Source organism: Panulirus ornatus, chromosome 11 (genome assembly GCF_036320965.1).
Source record: "Panulirus ornatus isolate Po-2019 chromosome 11, ASM3632096v1, whole genome shotgun sequence".
Classification (NCBI taxonomy): domain Eukaryota; kingdom Metazoa; phylum Arthropoda; class Malacostraca; order Decapoda; family Palinuridae; genus Panulirus; species Panulirus ornatus.
The window spans coordinates 13,822,874-13,839,535 of NC_092234.1; the positions used below are offsets into that span (position 1 = coordinate 13,822,874).

Genomic DNA, 16,662 nt, shown 5'->3' on the forward strand with positions numbered 1-16,662 from the left:
CAAACCAGTAATTACAACTCCTCCTGCCTTCTCATGGTGGCACTGATTAAACATAAAAAATTTTCGATCATGGTCTCAGAAACAAAATGTTATAGGTTGTCTTAAGTTTCAGTCTAAAGAAAAATTGCTTCAACTCTTTGCATCTTGAGAGCCTCAATAGTCAGTCTTAGCACTGTGGAGATTGCTATTTTGAAAAATTTCTTCAACTCCTTGCATCTTGAGAGCCTCAATAATCAGTCTTAGCACTGTGCAGATTGCTATTTTGAAAAATGCTTCCACTGTGTCTTGCTACTTTTAGCACATGCTTTTGAATTTTGCTCAACCTGACATTATTGAAATCACGGAGTTCTTGATAACATTGGTAGATTCTTGTCCTACTCCTGACTGGAACCTTTTCTGATGGTTCTTCCTGAAATTCAGTACCTTTTACAAACCCAAGTCTATACAAGATAGTATTTGGTGTGCTGTTTAATGGATGGGGCCAAAACTCCATCTGTGTAAGTACATTTTTTATTGCATAATTGTTATGCTCCAGGTTAAAGGGTGGTTCACTGCTTATTTACACATACATGCAGTAGAGGATGTCATTTTGGGGGACTTCCCATCATGAATTCAGCATGTTATTAAAGGCAAAAGATCTCCATTCCAAATATCCATACCAGTAGTCTGAAAATATCCAAAATCTGAATGACTGCATATCTAAGATTCCAATCAAAATGGCCTATGAGTTTCCAGAGTCTGAATATGAGGCAGTAGAGCTCCACTGTTTTATTCATTCATTTCTTTGGTTTTTCCCCTTAGAATATCATTGGATAAGTGCTCAACCTCCAGCACTTCATTCCTTAAGTAATCATCAAACTCCAACTTTGTCTACTTTACACTTGTCAGATGTGGAGACATGAAAGTTTTTTGGGTAAGTACAACAATGAAATATTTTTCAAATGTTTTATACAGTATATATTTACATATTCTACACGCAAATTATATTCAAAAACTGGAAAATCCCACAATAAGGATCGTTGTCTACAATCTGAATACGTCTGGATATCTTCTATCTGTACGAATTTCTTTCATGTGTCACTGTAGTTACTACATGAATTTACAGGTCACTTACAGAGACAGACTTTTTAAGGTGGTGTTAATTTTGAGACCCATCTTAAAACAAATATGCAAAAATTTAGGCTTCAAATGCAGGGCTATTTGGTGATGAGTGGCTTGTCCTAGTAAAGGCAACATGTTTTCAAGTATGTTCATATTTTGCTCAATTAATAGTCTACAGCACTCCAGTAATAACTTCTAGCACCCTCTTAAGAACTTAAGGTCATATAGAAAAAATTTTACTGGATTAACTTATACAAACCTCTTAAGAATCTCGAGCATTATATGAAACAAATTTTATGAGACTAATTTTAAACATCCTCTTAAGACTCAAGAGCATCTTAGGAAATTAAACTTGACTAGATTCACTTCCAGCACCCTCTTAAGAATCTAGAGCATTACAGGAAAAAAAAATTTGATCAGATTAAACTACAGCATTATAGGAAATGAATTTGATTAGATTAATTCTTAACACACTTTAGAATCTAGAGTGTTATAGAAACAAAACTTACTAGATTATCTTGCAACACCCAATGAAAGAGGCTAAAGATTTGCAGTAAAAAGAAACTTGGCTGGATTATATTATAGTATCCATGTCTCAACTGGAAATGTTACTTAAAATTTAAACTTCATATATTCTATCATATCTTGATCATCACATCTATACCCATCAATCTTTCTCAAGATTATGATGGATGTGATCATCTTGTGAGGTTGCAATGTCCCATTTAACATTCTAGTAACTCTAATCTGGATAATTACCATTACAACTAGGATTTGATAAAAAAAAATGCATTTAGAACACTGTAGCCTCAATTTGACAATGATTAATGCATACACTTAGACTAGATATGTGTCATTAGTATCTCCATAGCATAAATGATAAAAGAATATATTCTGACTTTTATCACCAAAGCTGATGTCAGAGATAAATTGAGTGCAAAAGAAAAACAATGTGAAAGGGGAAAAAATGCTGCCCATAACAGGTACAAGTAACATGTCTGCTGCCTGTCTGTCATGTTTGCTTCCATCGTCCTGGGTATGTATACATCCAAGAGGTGCTTGAAAGCCTATATGAGAGGAGAGGAAATAACTGGAGTAGGTATTAAAGACACTTTGGCTGTTCATGGCTATTCTAAAGCTAATGTGCTTATTTGATGTTCTGTTATTTCATATTGTCATGCATATGACATCCTCTTTGCCTTTTTTAATGTTTAAATCACTGTCACTATAACCAAAGGTAAAACTAATATTCGTGTTCTTCATATATGTTTTCATATATGTTCAAAATTGTTTTTCTACTCATTTAATGAAGTATACAATTTTGTCTCATTAAAACAGGTTGGTCTTCATTTTCCATTACTGTTATCAGTACTAACTCTCGTCTCCACAAACAATCATGGTTATGAAAGAGAAGCACACCTCACTTCTGATTTCATAGCTGTGAGTAAACTCTGTTGCTGTGCTGTGCAGGTGATGAGGATGGATATGAGGGGAGCAGTCCCTACTCCAGTGTCCTCCAAGTGACTACGACTGGCCATCAGATAGTGAACCCTGGTCTTGAGAGCCTGTCAGAAGCACAAAGTATCCAATGACGAAGGAGAAGTAGGTAACAGGGAAGAGGACCCTGGAGGCCTCGTCAATAGCAGTGTCTCCCTTCCAAAACTCCCGCCACGTCTCTGTCCACCTTTGTAACCTGGGACTTGCTAGACTTAGGCCCTGTGGATGGTAAGTGTAAAGTATATATGGCTGGTAATGGTCACTGCAAGTGAAATTTCCAACAAACAAGAGAGGAAACCATTTACATAAAAGGTAGTGGTTACTGAAGTGTGAAAGTTTCAGTACAGGAAAAGGATGCTAACAACTGAAAGTGTTTTTCATGGATGTGAAACTCACTATTCAAACACAAAAATTCCATTATACAAAAGGGATCCCATTTAAATTTTTGGCAGTACCTTTCTTCAAACATTTCTAATTGGAAGACTTATCATTTGTGTTACAAGAGAGAATTACAAGGTCCTGTGATACTTAAATCATAATCAGTGGCTCTTAGCATATGAAACTTTTTGTGATTCCTGCTAAAGGGATGAAAGATTAATAAATAATGAGATATATTGTTTGTACATGAAAAACTCATGAATGTAATGAAGGTAATGGTAAACCCACTTGTACTTGGTATTACGTGTAAATTGTCTACAGATCATTGAAAAAAATTTGTGCTGTATATGCCATGAACATTTCTATATGGCTGTTTCTGAAAAACACAAGATTGAAAAGATTAAAGAGTGGTTATCAAAAGATCTGTTTTCAATACAATTAAACAACACTCCATCAATAAACATCCCCTATGGGAGGAGTGGCTGTGTCTCCATTATTTGGAATACTTTTTGTTTTAAGAATGATATACAAGTGTTGCAAGTAGCTCCATATTCTTGAAAACAAGAGAATATTAGAATAACACACAATGTCTATTTATATATCTAATTTTAAATGTAAGCATTATGGACATACAATGATGGATCATTTGTGACAAATTCATCCAAGATATCTTAAGAACTAAAAACTTATGACCAGGTGTCTGCCTGATGAGTTTGTAACAAACTTACCTAATGCCAACTAACTGAAGAATATCTAGACTGACTAATGACCAACCACCTAAGACATACTAATTCATGACCTTCAGGACTGACATGGGACCAGCCACCGACAATGTACAAAACCATACCATCTGGCCTAACAACTTTCAAAATGTTCTGTCAAAACTACCCTTTGACTCAGATTATGACTTCTGATCAACTCGGGTAAGACCAATTAACTTACATTCATGTAGATAATGACACAGTGACCTGTCTGCTCCTAAACCACATAACATTCTAACTTGTATCCTTCTGCACTGAGTCACTGCCCTATCACAAACTGATACTGAACTATATGACCTATGACTTCCTTAACAATAACCTACTTAACTCTGACCTACTGTCTGTGATTTATCACCTGTAAACTACTAACTCATATCTCAAAGACCTGCACTTACTGCCTGTGATAAACTGTTATGACCAAATATTCTATAATTCACAAACCTATAAGTTACTCTCCTATGATTTTCAACTAGCTGATCTGTGACTTGATGACCTATTACCAACTGAGTTATGACCAAATGACTTGTGCCCATCTACTCTGAGAACTACTAACCTGTGACCCATAACTCAGTGATCTAAAGAACTAAAACTTACTTGTGACCTACCATTATGTGGCTTACTGACCTACCTAACTAGCTTGTAATTAACTGACCTGTGAATACTATTCTGTAGTCCTTTGATTTATCACTTAACAATTTGGAACAATAACATTTTGTGGCTTAATGATTCATGACTTCTTAACCTCTAATCTACCATTCCATTGCTTACGGATCAATGATTTAGTACCTTGACATACGGATCTGTGACAAACTAGCTTAATCCTATTTTTTAACTGACATACTGATATGGGTCAATCTGTGACCTAGGCTGACCTATCTACTTATGACTACTTACATGTGATTCAGAGAAATGTGATCCACTGTCATGTCTCTCCACCTTACAACTAACCTGTAATGACTAGTAAATTCCATGTAACTAATTAAACAGTATACTCCTGAATTATTAAACTTATTAGTTGGATGCCTAATTAGTTCTAATTTGATATGTAGCTATCTTTGTCCTACCATCCTGTGGTTTACTGACTTTTCATGTCATAATCTTTGATTACCTGCAAAATACTAAGACCAACACATCTGAAAGCTAATTGCCAAAGTTTCAGCTGAAAGTGAATTCCGTCCAATAAGAAATGGACCTATAATTTAATAGAGCTATATTTATCCTTCGGAAAGCTTCTAAAGTGAAACCTGTTGTTCTCTTAACTGACTTTTGCCATAATGAATCTGAACTTAATGTTCTTCCAAATGTTGCCCTATGATTTAATGACAGGTGACTGACAAATCTATCACCTCACCTTTGGCCTACTTACCTATGACATGCCATTTTCTATAGTCAGCCCCTCAAAAACCTTTATTTGATTGGCTCAGGCTTTCTGCTGTGTGAAATGCTGTTGCTTCATAAATTCATGCAACATCCTGTTGCATAACTTACTGGTTTGTGAACTAATGTTTTCTAATTTTCATACCTGTTATTACTAGCCTGTGTCCCATTAGCTTAATGACAACCAACCTGTGTGACTTGTGAGGGCCCATTAGTAGTACTAGTGGGGGTGGTGAGGCCAGGGACCTTGTTGATGGTGCGGAGGTAGTGTACATGGTAGACTATGGCAAATTCCAAGAGGGCAGCAAACACATACACCATGCATGTGATCATCCAGATGTCCAGTGATTTGATGTATGATACTGCCAGCACAAAAAAGGAGTAAAATAATGATGATAATAATTCCTTTTTTCATGCCTAATTCCCCTTCCTGTCTTATTGAGGTAGCACCAAGAACAAAAGAACATAATCATATGAACATATCCACTTTCTAGCTGTCATATATAGTGTATTAATGCTGGAGACTACCATCCACAGCCAAGCTTCACAGATAATTCCACAGTTTACTTCAACTTCTTCCTATGTCCTGGTTCAGGCTACAGGTTATACCTCTTTAATCCACCAACCTTGGGACCTGGCCATTGCTGGATCACAGAAAATGCCAGAAAATAGAAACTGACCCCTTTAGAGGCCCTCAGGTGAACACTCTTACCAATAACCACTGGCTTGGATTTATGTGTTCCTACAGCATTGCTGTAGCCAAGAATTATCTTTGGAATCCTTAACCCCAGATGGAGACTCCTCAATATCTTGAGCAAGGGTTTTTCATGGCATACAATGGCAATACAGGGAAGATTCTTCAGCATCCTACACTTGTTCTCGGGCTACAAGAAATCAACAGGACTGTTGATTAGCTTGGCTGCAGTGTAAACAGATTTTGGCACCTTAGCGCTGTTAACAGTACTGCCCTGGTGGCAGATCCACAAACTAATGGTGGCAGATTCAAAACATGCTGGACCATGGGAGTTACCGGACCACAGAGCACCAGATTAGAGAGGTACAACCTGCATTAACAAGTTGTACACCATGAATTGTCTTCAGGCTTTATATTCCCAACACATCCACCCTTCTGTCTCTTGCATTCAAGGCTCAAGACTCACATCCTTTCTACAATGTCGTGCTTACTACTTCTGTAATAGTGCTCATCTTTGTCCTATCCGACAGTGACCTCTCTTTCCACAGGCTCCTTAATGCATTCAAGGCCTCAGCCCTCCATTCCAGCCTAAGACTCACTTGATCCCCTACAGTTCCCTCTGCTGCTATATCCACTCCCATGTACCTAAAACACTCCACTTCCTCCAGGTCCTCCCAAATCAAATTCACATTCAAACCATCCTGATTTAACCCCATGCTGCACATCCTACCTTGCTTTTGTTCACATTTATTCTTAAATGTCCTATTTTTCACAATCTCCCAAACTCTGTTACTATCTTCTGGAGTCTCTCTCTGATGCCTGCCACCAGAACAGTCATCTGCAAACAGCAACAGATTCAGCTCCCATGACCCCCAGTGCAATTTATCCTTGCCACTTCCTCCAAAATCCTGGCATTTACTGCTCTCATCAGCCTATCCATAAAACATCTCAAACCACCACATTATCATTATACAATCAAGATGTAGACCCACCTTCAACATGAACCACTCACCCTCCTCTCTTCCTACTCTTCTTTACTTTCTCAGTACTTTCTTTATCTCCAAGTATTTCTAACACAAATTCTTCAAAGGAAACATCTGGTCCACACATCCACATCTCTCCTGAAGTCACACTGATCCTCCCCAGTCATACCAGGTATACTCGATAATAATAATACTAAATAAATAAAGGCAGCAAGTATGAATTATGTACATGTGTATATATGTATATGTCTGTGTATGTATACATATGTATACGATGAAATGTATAGGTATATTTATGTGCTTGTGTGGACGTGTACGCATATGCATGTGTATGTGGGTGGGTTGGGCCATTCTTTCGTCTGTTTCCTTGCACTACCTCTCTAATGCGGGAGACAGCGACATAGTATAATAAAAAAAAAATAATAATAATAATAATGATAATAATTAACCATGGAAAGTTTTGTGAGGCCTGGATGTGGAAAGGGAGCTGTGGTTTCTGTGCATTACACATGACAGCTTGAGACAGAGTGTGAATGAATGTGGCCTTTGATGTCCTTTCCTAGTGCTACTTCGCGTGCATGCGGGGGGAAGGGGGTGCTGTTTCATGTGTGGCAGAGTGGTGACAGGAATGGATGAAGGCAGCAAGTATGAATATGTACATGTGTATATATGTATATGTCTGTGTATGTATATGAATGTATATGTTGATATGTATAGGTATGTATATGTGTGTGTGTGGGCATTTATGTATATACATGTGTATGTGGGTGGGTTGGGCCATTCTTTCGTCTGTTTCCTTGCACTACCTCGCTAACATGGGGGACAGTGACTAAGTATAATAAAATAAAAAAAATATAAATAATAATAATAATAATAATAATAATAATGAAAATAATATATATTTTTTTCATAATATTCGCCATTTCCCGCGTTAGCAAGGTAGCGTTACGAACAGAGAACTAGGCCTTTGAGGGAAATCCTCACTTGGCCCCCTTCTCTGTTCCTTCTTTTGGAAAATTAAAAATGAGAAGGGAGGATTTCCAGCCCCCCACTCCCTTCCCTTTTAGTCGCCTTCTACACACGCAGGGAATAAGTGGGAACATTCTTTCTCCCCTATCCCCAGGGATAATGATAATAATAATAATAATAAGTATAAAAAAAAAAAAAAAAAAAAAAAAAAAAAATAATAATATATTTTTTTTTTTTTTTGCTTTGTTGCTGTCTCCCGCGTTTGCGAGGCAGCGCAAGGAAACAGACGAAAGAAATGGCCCAACCCACCCTCATACACATGTATATACATACGTCCACACACGCAAATATACATACCTACACAGCTTTCCATGGTTTACCCCAGATGCTTCACATGCCCTGATTCAATCCACTGACAGCACGTCAACCCCGGTATACCACATCGATCCAATTCACTCTATTCCTTGCCCTCCTTTCACCCTCCTGCATGTTCAGGCCCCGATCACACAAAATCTTTTTCACTCCATCTTTCCACCTCCAATTTGGTCTCCCACTTCTCCTCGTTCCCTCCACCTCCGACACATATATCCTCTTGGTCAATCTTTCCTCACTCATTCTCTCCATGTGCCCAAACCATTTCAAAACACCCTCTTCTGCTCTCTCAACCACGCTCTTTTTATTTCCACACATCTCTCTTACCCTTACGTTACTTACTCGATCAAACCACCTCACACCACACATTGTCCTCAAACATCTCATTTCCAGCACATCCATCCTCCTGCGCACAACTCTATCCATAGTCCACGCCTCGCAACCATACAACATTGTTGGAACCACTATTCCTTCAAACATACCCATCTTTGCTTTCCGAGATAATGTTCTCGACTTCCACACATTCTTCAAGGCTCCCAGAATTTTCGCCCCCTCCCCCACCCTATGATCCACTTCCGCTTTCATGGTTCCATCCACTGCCAGATCCACTCCCAGATATCTACAACACTTCACTTCCTCCAGTTTTTCTCCATTCAAACTCACCTCCCAATTGACTTGACCCTCAACCCTACAGTACCTAATAACCTTGCTCTTATTCACATTTACTCTTAACTTTCTTCTTTCACACACTTTACCAAACTCAGTCACCAGCTTCTGCAGTTTCTCACATGAATCAGCCACCAGCGCTGTATCATCAGCGAACAACAACTGACTCACTTCCCAAGCTCTCTCATCCCCAACAGACTTCATACTTGCCCCTCTTTCCAAAACTCTTGCATTCACCTCCCTAACAACCCCATCCATAAACAAATTAAACAACCATGGAGACATCACACACCCCTGCCGCAAACCTACATTCACTGAGAACCAATCACTTTCCTCTCATCCTACACGTACACATGCCTTACATCCTCGATAAAAACTTTTCACTGCTTCTAACAACTTGCCTCCCACACCATATATTCTTAATACCTTCCACATATATATATATATATATATATATATATCCCTGGGGATAGGGGAGAAAGAATACTTCCCATGTATTCCCTGCGTGTCGTAGAAGGCGACTAAAAGGGGAGGGAGCGGGTGGCTGGAAATCCTCCCCTCTCGATTTTTTTTTTAATTTTCCAAAAGAAGGAACAGAGAAGGGGGCCAGGTGAGGATTTTCCCTCTAAGGCCCAGTCCTCTGTTCTTAACGCTACCTCGCAAACGCGGGAAATGGCGAATCATATGAAAAAAAAAAAAAATATATATATATATATATATATATATATATATATATATATATATATATATATATATATATTTTTTTTTTTTCTATTTTCATACTATTCGCCATTTCCCGCGATAGCAAGGTAGCGTTAAGAACAGAGGACTGGGCCTTTGAGGGAATATCCTCACCTGGCCCCCTTCTCTGTTCCTTCTTTTGGAAAATTAAAAAAAAACGAGAGGGGAGGATTTCCAGCCCCCCGCTCCCTTCCCTTTTAGTCGCCTTCTACGACACGCAGGGAATACGTGGGAAGTATTCTTTCTCCCCTATCCCCTATCCCCAGGGATATCCATATATATATATATATATATATATATATATATATATATATATATATATATATATATATATATATATATATTTTTTTTTTTTCATACGATTCACCATTTCCCGCATTTGCGAGGTAGCGTTAAGAACAGAGGACTGGGCCTTAGAGGGAAAATCCTCACCTGGCCCCCTTCTCTGTTCCTTCTTTTGGAAAATTAAAAAAAAAAAAAAAAAAAAACGAGAGGGGAGGATTTCCAGCCACCCGCTCCCTCCCCTTTTAGTCGCCTTCTACGACACGCAGGGAATACATGGGAAGTATTCCTTCTCCCCTATCCCTAGGGATAATATATATATATATATATATATATATATATATATATATATATATATATATATACATATATATGTATATATGTATATATGTATATATATGTATTAATGTATATATATGTGTTAATTGACAGGCGTGCGAAAGAGAGACTTTTGGATGTTAATGTGCTGAGAGGTGCAACTGGAGGGATGTCTGATCATTATCTTGTGGAGGCTAAGGTGAAGATTAGTATGGGTTTTCAGAAAAGAGGAGTGAATGTTGGGGTGAAGAAGGTGGTGAGAGTAAGTGAGCTTGGGAAGGAGACCTGTGTGGGGAAGTACCAGGAGAGACTGTGTACAGAATGGAAAAAGGTGAGAACAATGGAAGTAAGGGGAGTGGGGGAGGAATGGGATGTATTTAGGGAATCAGTGATGGATTGCGCAAAAGATGCTTGTGGCATGAGAAGAGTGGGAGGTGGGCTGTTTAGAAAGGGTAGTGAGTGGTGGGATGAAGAAGTAAGAGTATTAGTGAAAGAGAAGAGAGAGGCATTTGGACGATTTTTGCAGGGAAAAAATGCAATTGAGTGGGAGAAGTATAAAAGAAAGAGACAGGAGGTCAAGAGAAAGGTGCAAGAGGTGAAAAAAAGGGCAACTGAGAGTTGGGGTGAGAGACTATCAGTAAATTTTAGGGAGAATAAAAAGATGTTCTGGAAGGAGGTAAATAGGGTGCGTAAGACAAGGGAGCAAATGGGAACTTCAGTGAAGGGCGTAAATGGGGAGGTGATAACAAGTAGCGGTGATGTGAGAAGGAGATGGAATGAGTATTTTGAAGGTTTGTTGAATGTGTCTGATGACAGAGTGGCAGATATAGGGTGTTTTGGTCGAGGTGGTGTGCAAAGTGAGAGGGTTAGGGAAAATGATTTGGTAAACAGGGAAGAGGTAGTAAAAGCTTTGCGGAAGATGAAAGCCGGCAAGGCAGCAGGTTTGGATGGTATTGCAGTGGAATTTATTAAGAAAGGGGGTGACTGTATTGTTGACTGGTTGGTAAGGTTATTTAATGTATGTATGACTCATGGTGAGGTGCCTGAGGATTGGCGGAATGCGTGCGTAGTGCCATTGTACAAAGGCAAAGGGGATAAGAGTGAGTGCTCAAATTACAGAGGTATAAGTTTGTTGAGTATTCCTGGTAAATTATATGGGAGGGTATTGATTGAGAGGGTGAAGGCATGTACAGAGCATCAGATTGGGGAAGAGCAGTGCGGTTTCAGAAGTGGTAGAGGATGTGTGGACCAGGTGTTTGCTTTGAAGAATGTATGTGAGAAATACTTAGAAAAGCAAATGGATTTGTATGTAGCATTTATGGATCTGGAGAAGGCATATGATAGAGTTGATAGAGATGCTCTGTGGAAGGTATTAAGAATATATGGTGTGGGAGGCAAGTTGTTAGAAGCAGTGAAAAGTTTTTATCGAGGATGTAAGGCATGTGTACGTGTAGGAAGAGAGGAAAGTGATTGGTTCTCAGTGAATGTAGGTTTGCGGCAGGGGTGTGTGATGTCTCCATGGTTGTTTAATTTGTTTATGGATGGGGTTGTAAGGGAGGTAAATGCAAGAGTCCTGGAGAGAGGGGCAAGTATGAAGTCTGTTGGGGATGAGAGAGCTTGGGAAGTGAGTCAGTTGTTGTTCGCTGATGATACAGCGCTGGTGGCTGATTCATGTGAGAAACTGCAGAAGCTGGTGACTGAGTTTGGTAAAGTGTGTGGAAGAAGAAAGTTGAGAGTAAATGTGAATAAGAGCAAGGTTATTAGGTACAGTAGGGGTGAGGGTCAAGTCAATTGGGAGGTGAGTTTGAATGGAGAAAAACTGGAGGAAGTGAAGTGTTTTAGATATCTGGGAGTGGATCTGTCAGCGGATGGAACCATGGAAGCGGAAGTGGATCATAGGGTGGGGGAGGGGGCGAAAATTTTGGGAGCCTTGAAAAATGTGTGGAAGTCGAGAACATTATCTCGGAAAGCAAAAATGGGTATGTTTGAGGGAATAGTGGTTCCAACAATGTTGTATGGTTGCGAGGCGTGGGCTATGGATAGAGATGTGCGCAGGAGGATGGATGTGCTGGAAATGAGATGTTTGAGGACAATGTGTGGTGTGAGGTGGTTTGATCGAGTAAGTAACGTAAGGGTAAGAGAGATGTGTGGAAATAAAAAGAGCGTGGTTGAGAGAGCAGAAGAGGGTGTTTTGAAATGGTTTGGGCACATGGAGAGAATGAGTGAGGAAAGATTGACCAAGAGGATATATGTGTCGGAGGTGGAGGGAACGAGGAGAAGAGGGAGACCAAATTGGAGGTGGAAAGATGGAGTGAAAAGGATTTTGTGTGATCGGGGCCTGAACATGCAGGAGGGTGAAAGGAGGGCAAGGAATAGAGTGAATTGGAGCCATGTGGTATACAGGGGTTGACGTGCTGTCAGTGGATTGAATCAAGGCATGTGAAGCGTCTGGGGTAAACCATGGAAAGCTGTGTAGGTATGTATATTTGCGTGTGTGGACGTGTGTATGTACATGTGTATGGGGGGGGGGGGGTTGGGCCATTTCTTTCGTCTGTTTCCTTGCGCTACCTCGCAAACGCGGGAGACAGCGACAAAGTATAAAAAAAAAAAAAAAAAAAAAAAAAAAAAAAAAAAAAAAAATATATATATATATATATATATATATATATATATATATATATATATAATTTGTTTATGGATGGGGTTGTTAGGGAGGTGAATGCAAGAGTTTTGGAAAGAGGGGCAAGTATGAAGTCTGTTGGGGATGAGAGAGCTTGGGAAGTGAGTCAGTTGTTGTTCGCTGATGATACAGCGCTGGTGGCTGATTCATGTGAGAAACTGCAGAAGCTGGTGAATGAGTTTGGTAAAGTGTGTGAAAGAAGAAAGTTAAGAGTAAATGTGAATAAGAGCAAGGTTATTAGGTACAGTAGGGTTGAGGGTCAATTCAATTGGGAGGTGAGTTTGAATGGAGAAAAACTGGAGGAAGTGAAGTGTTTTAGAGATCTGGGAGTGGATCTGGCAGCAGATGGAACCATGGAAGCGGAAGTGGATCATAGGGTGGGGGAAGGGGCGAAAATTCTGGGAGCCTTGAAGAATGTGTGGAAGTCGAGAACATTATCTCGGAAAGCAAAAATGGGTATGTTTGAAGGAATAGTGGTTCCAACAATGTTGTATGGTTGCGAGGCGTGGACTATGGATAGAGTTGTGCGCAGGGGGATGGATGTGCTGGAAATGAGATGTTTGAGGACAATGTGTGGTGTGAGGTGGTTTGATCGAATAAGTAACGTAAGGGTAAGAGAGATGTGTGGAAATAAAAAGAGCGTGGTTGAGAGAGCAGAAGAGGGTGTTTTGAAATGGTTTGGTCACATGGAGAGAATGAGTGAGGAAAGATTGACCAAGAGGATATATGAGGTGGAGGGAACGAGGAGAAGAGGGAGACCAAATTGGAGGTGGAAAGATGGAGTGAAAAAGATTTTGTGTGATCGGGGCCTGAACATGCAGGAGGGTGAAAGGAGGGCAAAGAATAGAGTGAATTGGAGCGATGTGGTATACCGGGGTTGACGTGCTGTCAGTGGATTGAATCAAGGCATGTGTATGGGGGTGGGTTGGGCCATTTCTTTCGTCTGTTTCCTTGCGCTACCTCACAAACGCGGGAGACAGCAGCAAAAAGAAAAAAAATATATATATATATATATATATATATATATATATATATATATATATATATATATATATATATATATATAATATATATATATATATATGAGTGGATGGGCCATTCTTCATCTGTTTCCTGGTGCTACCTCACTGATGCGGGAAACAGAGATTCAGCATGATAAATTTAATAATATATATAAATAACAGTAATAATAATAATGATAACAATAATAATGATAATGAGAATAATAATATCAAGTATAATAATAATAATAATAATAATAATAATAATAATAATAATAATAATAATAATAAAGGGGATAAGAGTGAGTGCTCGAATTACAGAGGTATAAGTTTGTTGAGTATTCCTGGTAAATTATATGGGAGGGTGTTGATTGAGAGGGTGAAGGCATGTACAGAGCATCAGACTGGGGAAGAGCAGTGTGGTTTCAGAAGTGGTAGAGGATGTGTGGATCAGGTGTTTGCTTTGAAGAATGTATGTGAGAAATACTTAGAAAAGCAAATGGATTTGTATGTAGCATTTATGGATCTGGAGAAGGCATATGAGTTGATAGAGATGCTCTGTGGAAGGTATTAAGAATATATGGTGTGGGAGGCAAGTTGTTAGAAGCAGTGAAAAGTTTTTATCGAGGATGTGGGGCATGTGTACGTGTAGGAAGAGAGGAAAGTGATTGGTTCTCAGTGAATGTAGGTTTGCGGCAGGGGTGTGTGATGTCTCCGTGGTTGTTTAATTTGTTTATGGATGGGGTTGTTAGGGAGGTGAATGCAAGAGTTTTGGAAAGAGGGGCAAGTATGAAGTCTGTTGTGGATGAGAGAGCTTGGGAAGTGAGTCAGTTGTTGTTCGCTGATGATACAGCGCTGGTGGCTGATTCATGTGAGAAACTGCAGAAGCTGGTGACTGAGTTTGGTAAAGTGTGTGAAAGAAGAACGTTAAGAGTAAATGTGAATAAGAGCAAGGTAATTAGGTACAGTAGGGTTGAGGGTCAAGTCAATTGGGAGGTAAGTTTGAATGGAGAAAAACTGGAGGAAGTAAAGTGTTCTAGATATCTGGGAGTGGATCTGGCAGCGGATGGAACCATGGAAGCGGAAGTGGATCATAGGGTGGGGGAGGGGGCGAAAATCTTGGGAGCCTTGAAGAATGTGTGGAAGTCGAGAACATTATCTCGGAAAGCAAAAATGGGTATGTTTGAAGGAATAGTGGTTCCAACAATGTTGTATGGTTGCGAGGCGTGGGCTATGGATAGAGTTGTGGGCAGGAGGATGGATGTGCTGGAAATGAGATGTTTGAGGACAATGTGTGGTGTAAGGTGGTTTGATCGAGTAAGTAACGTAAGGGTAAGAGAGATGTGTGGAAATAAAAAGAGCGTGGTTGAGAGAGCAGAAGAGGGTGTTTTGAAGTGGTTTGGGCACATGGAGAGAATGAGTGAGGAAAGATTGACCAAGGGGATACATGTGTCGGAGGTGGAGGGAACGAGGAGAAGTGGGAGACCAAATTGGAGGTGGAAAGATGGAGTGAAGAAGATTTTGTGTGATCAGGGCCTGAACATGCAGGAGGGTGAGAGGCGGGCAAGGAATAGAGTGAATTGGATCGATGTGGTATACCGGAGTTGACGTGCTGCCAGTGGATTGAATCAGGGCATGTGAAGCGTCTGGGGTAAACCATGGAAAGCTGTGTAGGTATGTATATTTGCGTGTGTGGACGTATGTATATACAAGTGTATGGGAGTGGGTTGGGCCATTTCTTTCGTCTGTTTCCTTGCGCTACCTCGCAAACGCGGGAGACAGCGACAAAGCAAAAAAAAAAAAAAAAAAAAAATAATAATAATAATAATAATAATAATAACAATAACACTGAAAAAGGGTGAATAAGCATAGTAGAAGAAAATCAATAATAATAATAATAATGACAACAATAATGGTATTATCAAAACTAAAAATCCATTCTGCAGAATGAAAATATTGTATAAGTAGATAAAACCAGTACAAAATATATTCCAAACCTTTTGAAGTTATCTTGAACATTGTTAAGGACAATCAAGAAGTCAATGATGAAAAATGTGATTTCTCCTCATAAATTTCTAATCTAGACTTATACTCAGTCATGTATATATATGTATATATGTGTGTGTTTGTGAGTGGATGAACCATTCTTCATCTGTTTCCTGTAGCTACCTCACTGACGCGGGAAATAGTGATCAAGTATATTAAAAGAGAAAAATAATGTATAATGTTAAAAGAGGCTGTCTTTCGTTTATTGATACAGTTTCTTACTTCAAAAAAGAAAAAAGATCATCATACACAACAAAATTACAGATTTGTTGTCCTGTAAATGCAAGTTCCTTCAAGCAAGTGCGTAGCTTTTATTTTTCACACTTTTATTATAAACAATATAAATGAAAGTCACATAAGTAACGTACTAAAATATATTAGCATCCTTATGGAAGAGACTGTAAAGATATTGCTGTAGTACTCATGAGATGCACTATGCTGGATAGGCAATACTCTATGTACTATGCCTTTCTTCATAGCGTTATAATGCACTAATTATCTATCAATGTACAGAAACTAGAGGGCTGTAAAGTATTATGCTGACATTGCTAATTTCCTTACTGCTGCTTTATTACTGGATTCATCAGCTTTTTCTACTAAAGAAATTTTTTTAAATACCCTGTATTGGAATTCATATAAAGAGTGAAAAGTTAATTCTAATCTAATTCATTCTGTCCATCATCAGAGAACTTGTACCCATGACCATCCTGAAATGCAGGGAAGATGCTGGGTTAAAGCAGTCGAACAAATCAACCTTGTCTAATACCCAGCCAGGAAGCTATGCCCCCGGGACCCC

At 39.2% G+C, this 16,662-nt stretch overlaps 1 protein-coding gene across 2 annotated transcripts in view; it reads right to left on the reverse strand.

Annotated features, from left to right (window-relative positions):
• Positions 1 to 931: 931 nt before the first annotated feature.
• Positions 932 to 16,662, reverse strand: part of LOC139751287 (glycine receptor subunit alpha-4-like) — a 55,973-nt gene continuing 40,242 nt past the window's right edge. For both annotated transcript variants that reach the window (XM_071666610.1, XM_071666609.1), the window contains exons 10-11: positions 5,304 to 5,476; positions 932 to 2,817 (exon numbers count right to left, since the gene is read on the reverse strand). In XM_071666610.1, the coding sequence (XP_071522711.1) occupies positions 2,626 to 2,817; positions 5,304 to 5,476 (365 nt within the window). In that variant the 3' untranslated portion in view covers positions 932 to 2,625. The remainder of the gene's footprint in view (positions 2,818 to 5,303; positions 5,477 to 16,662) is intronic.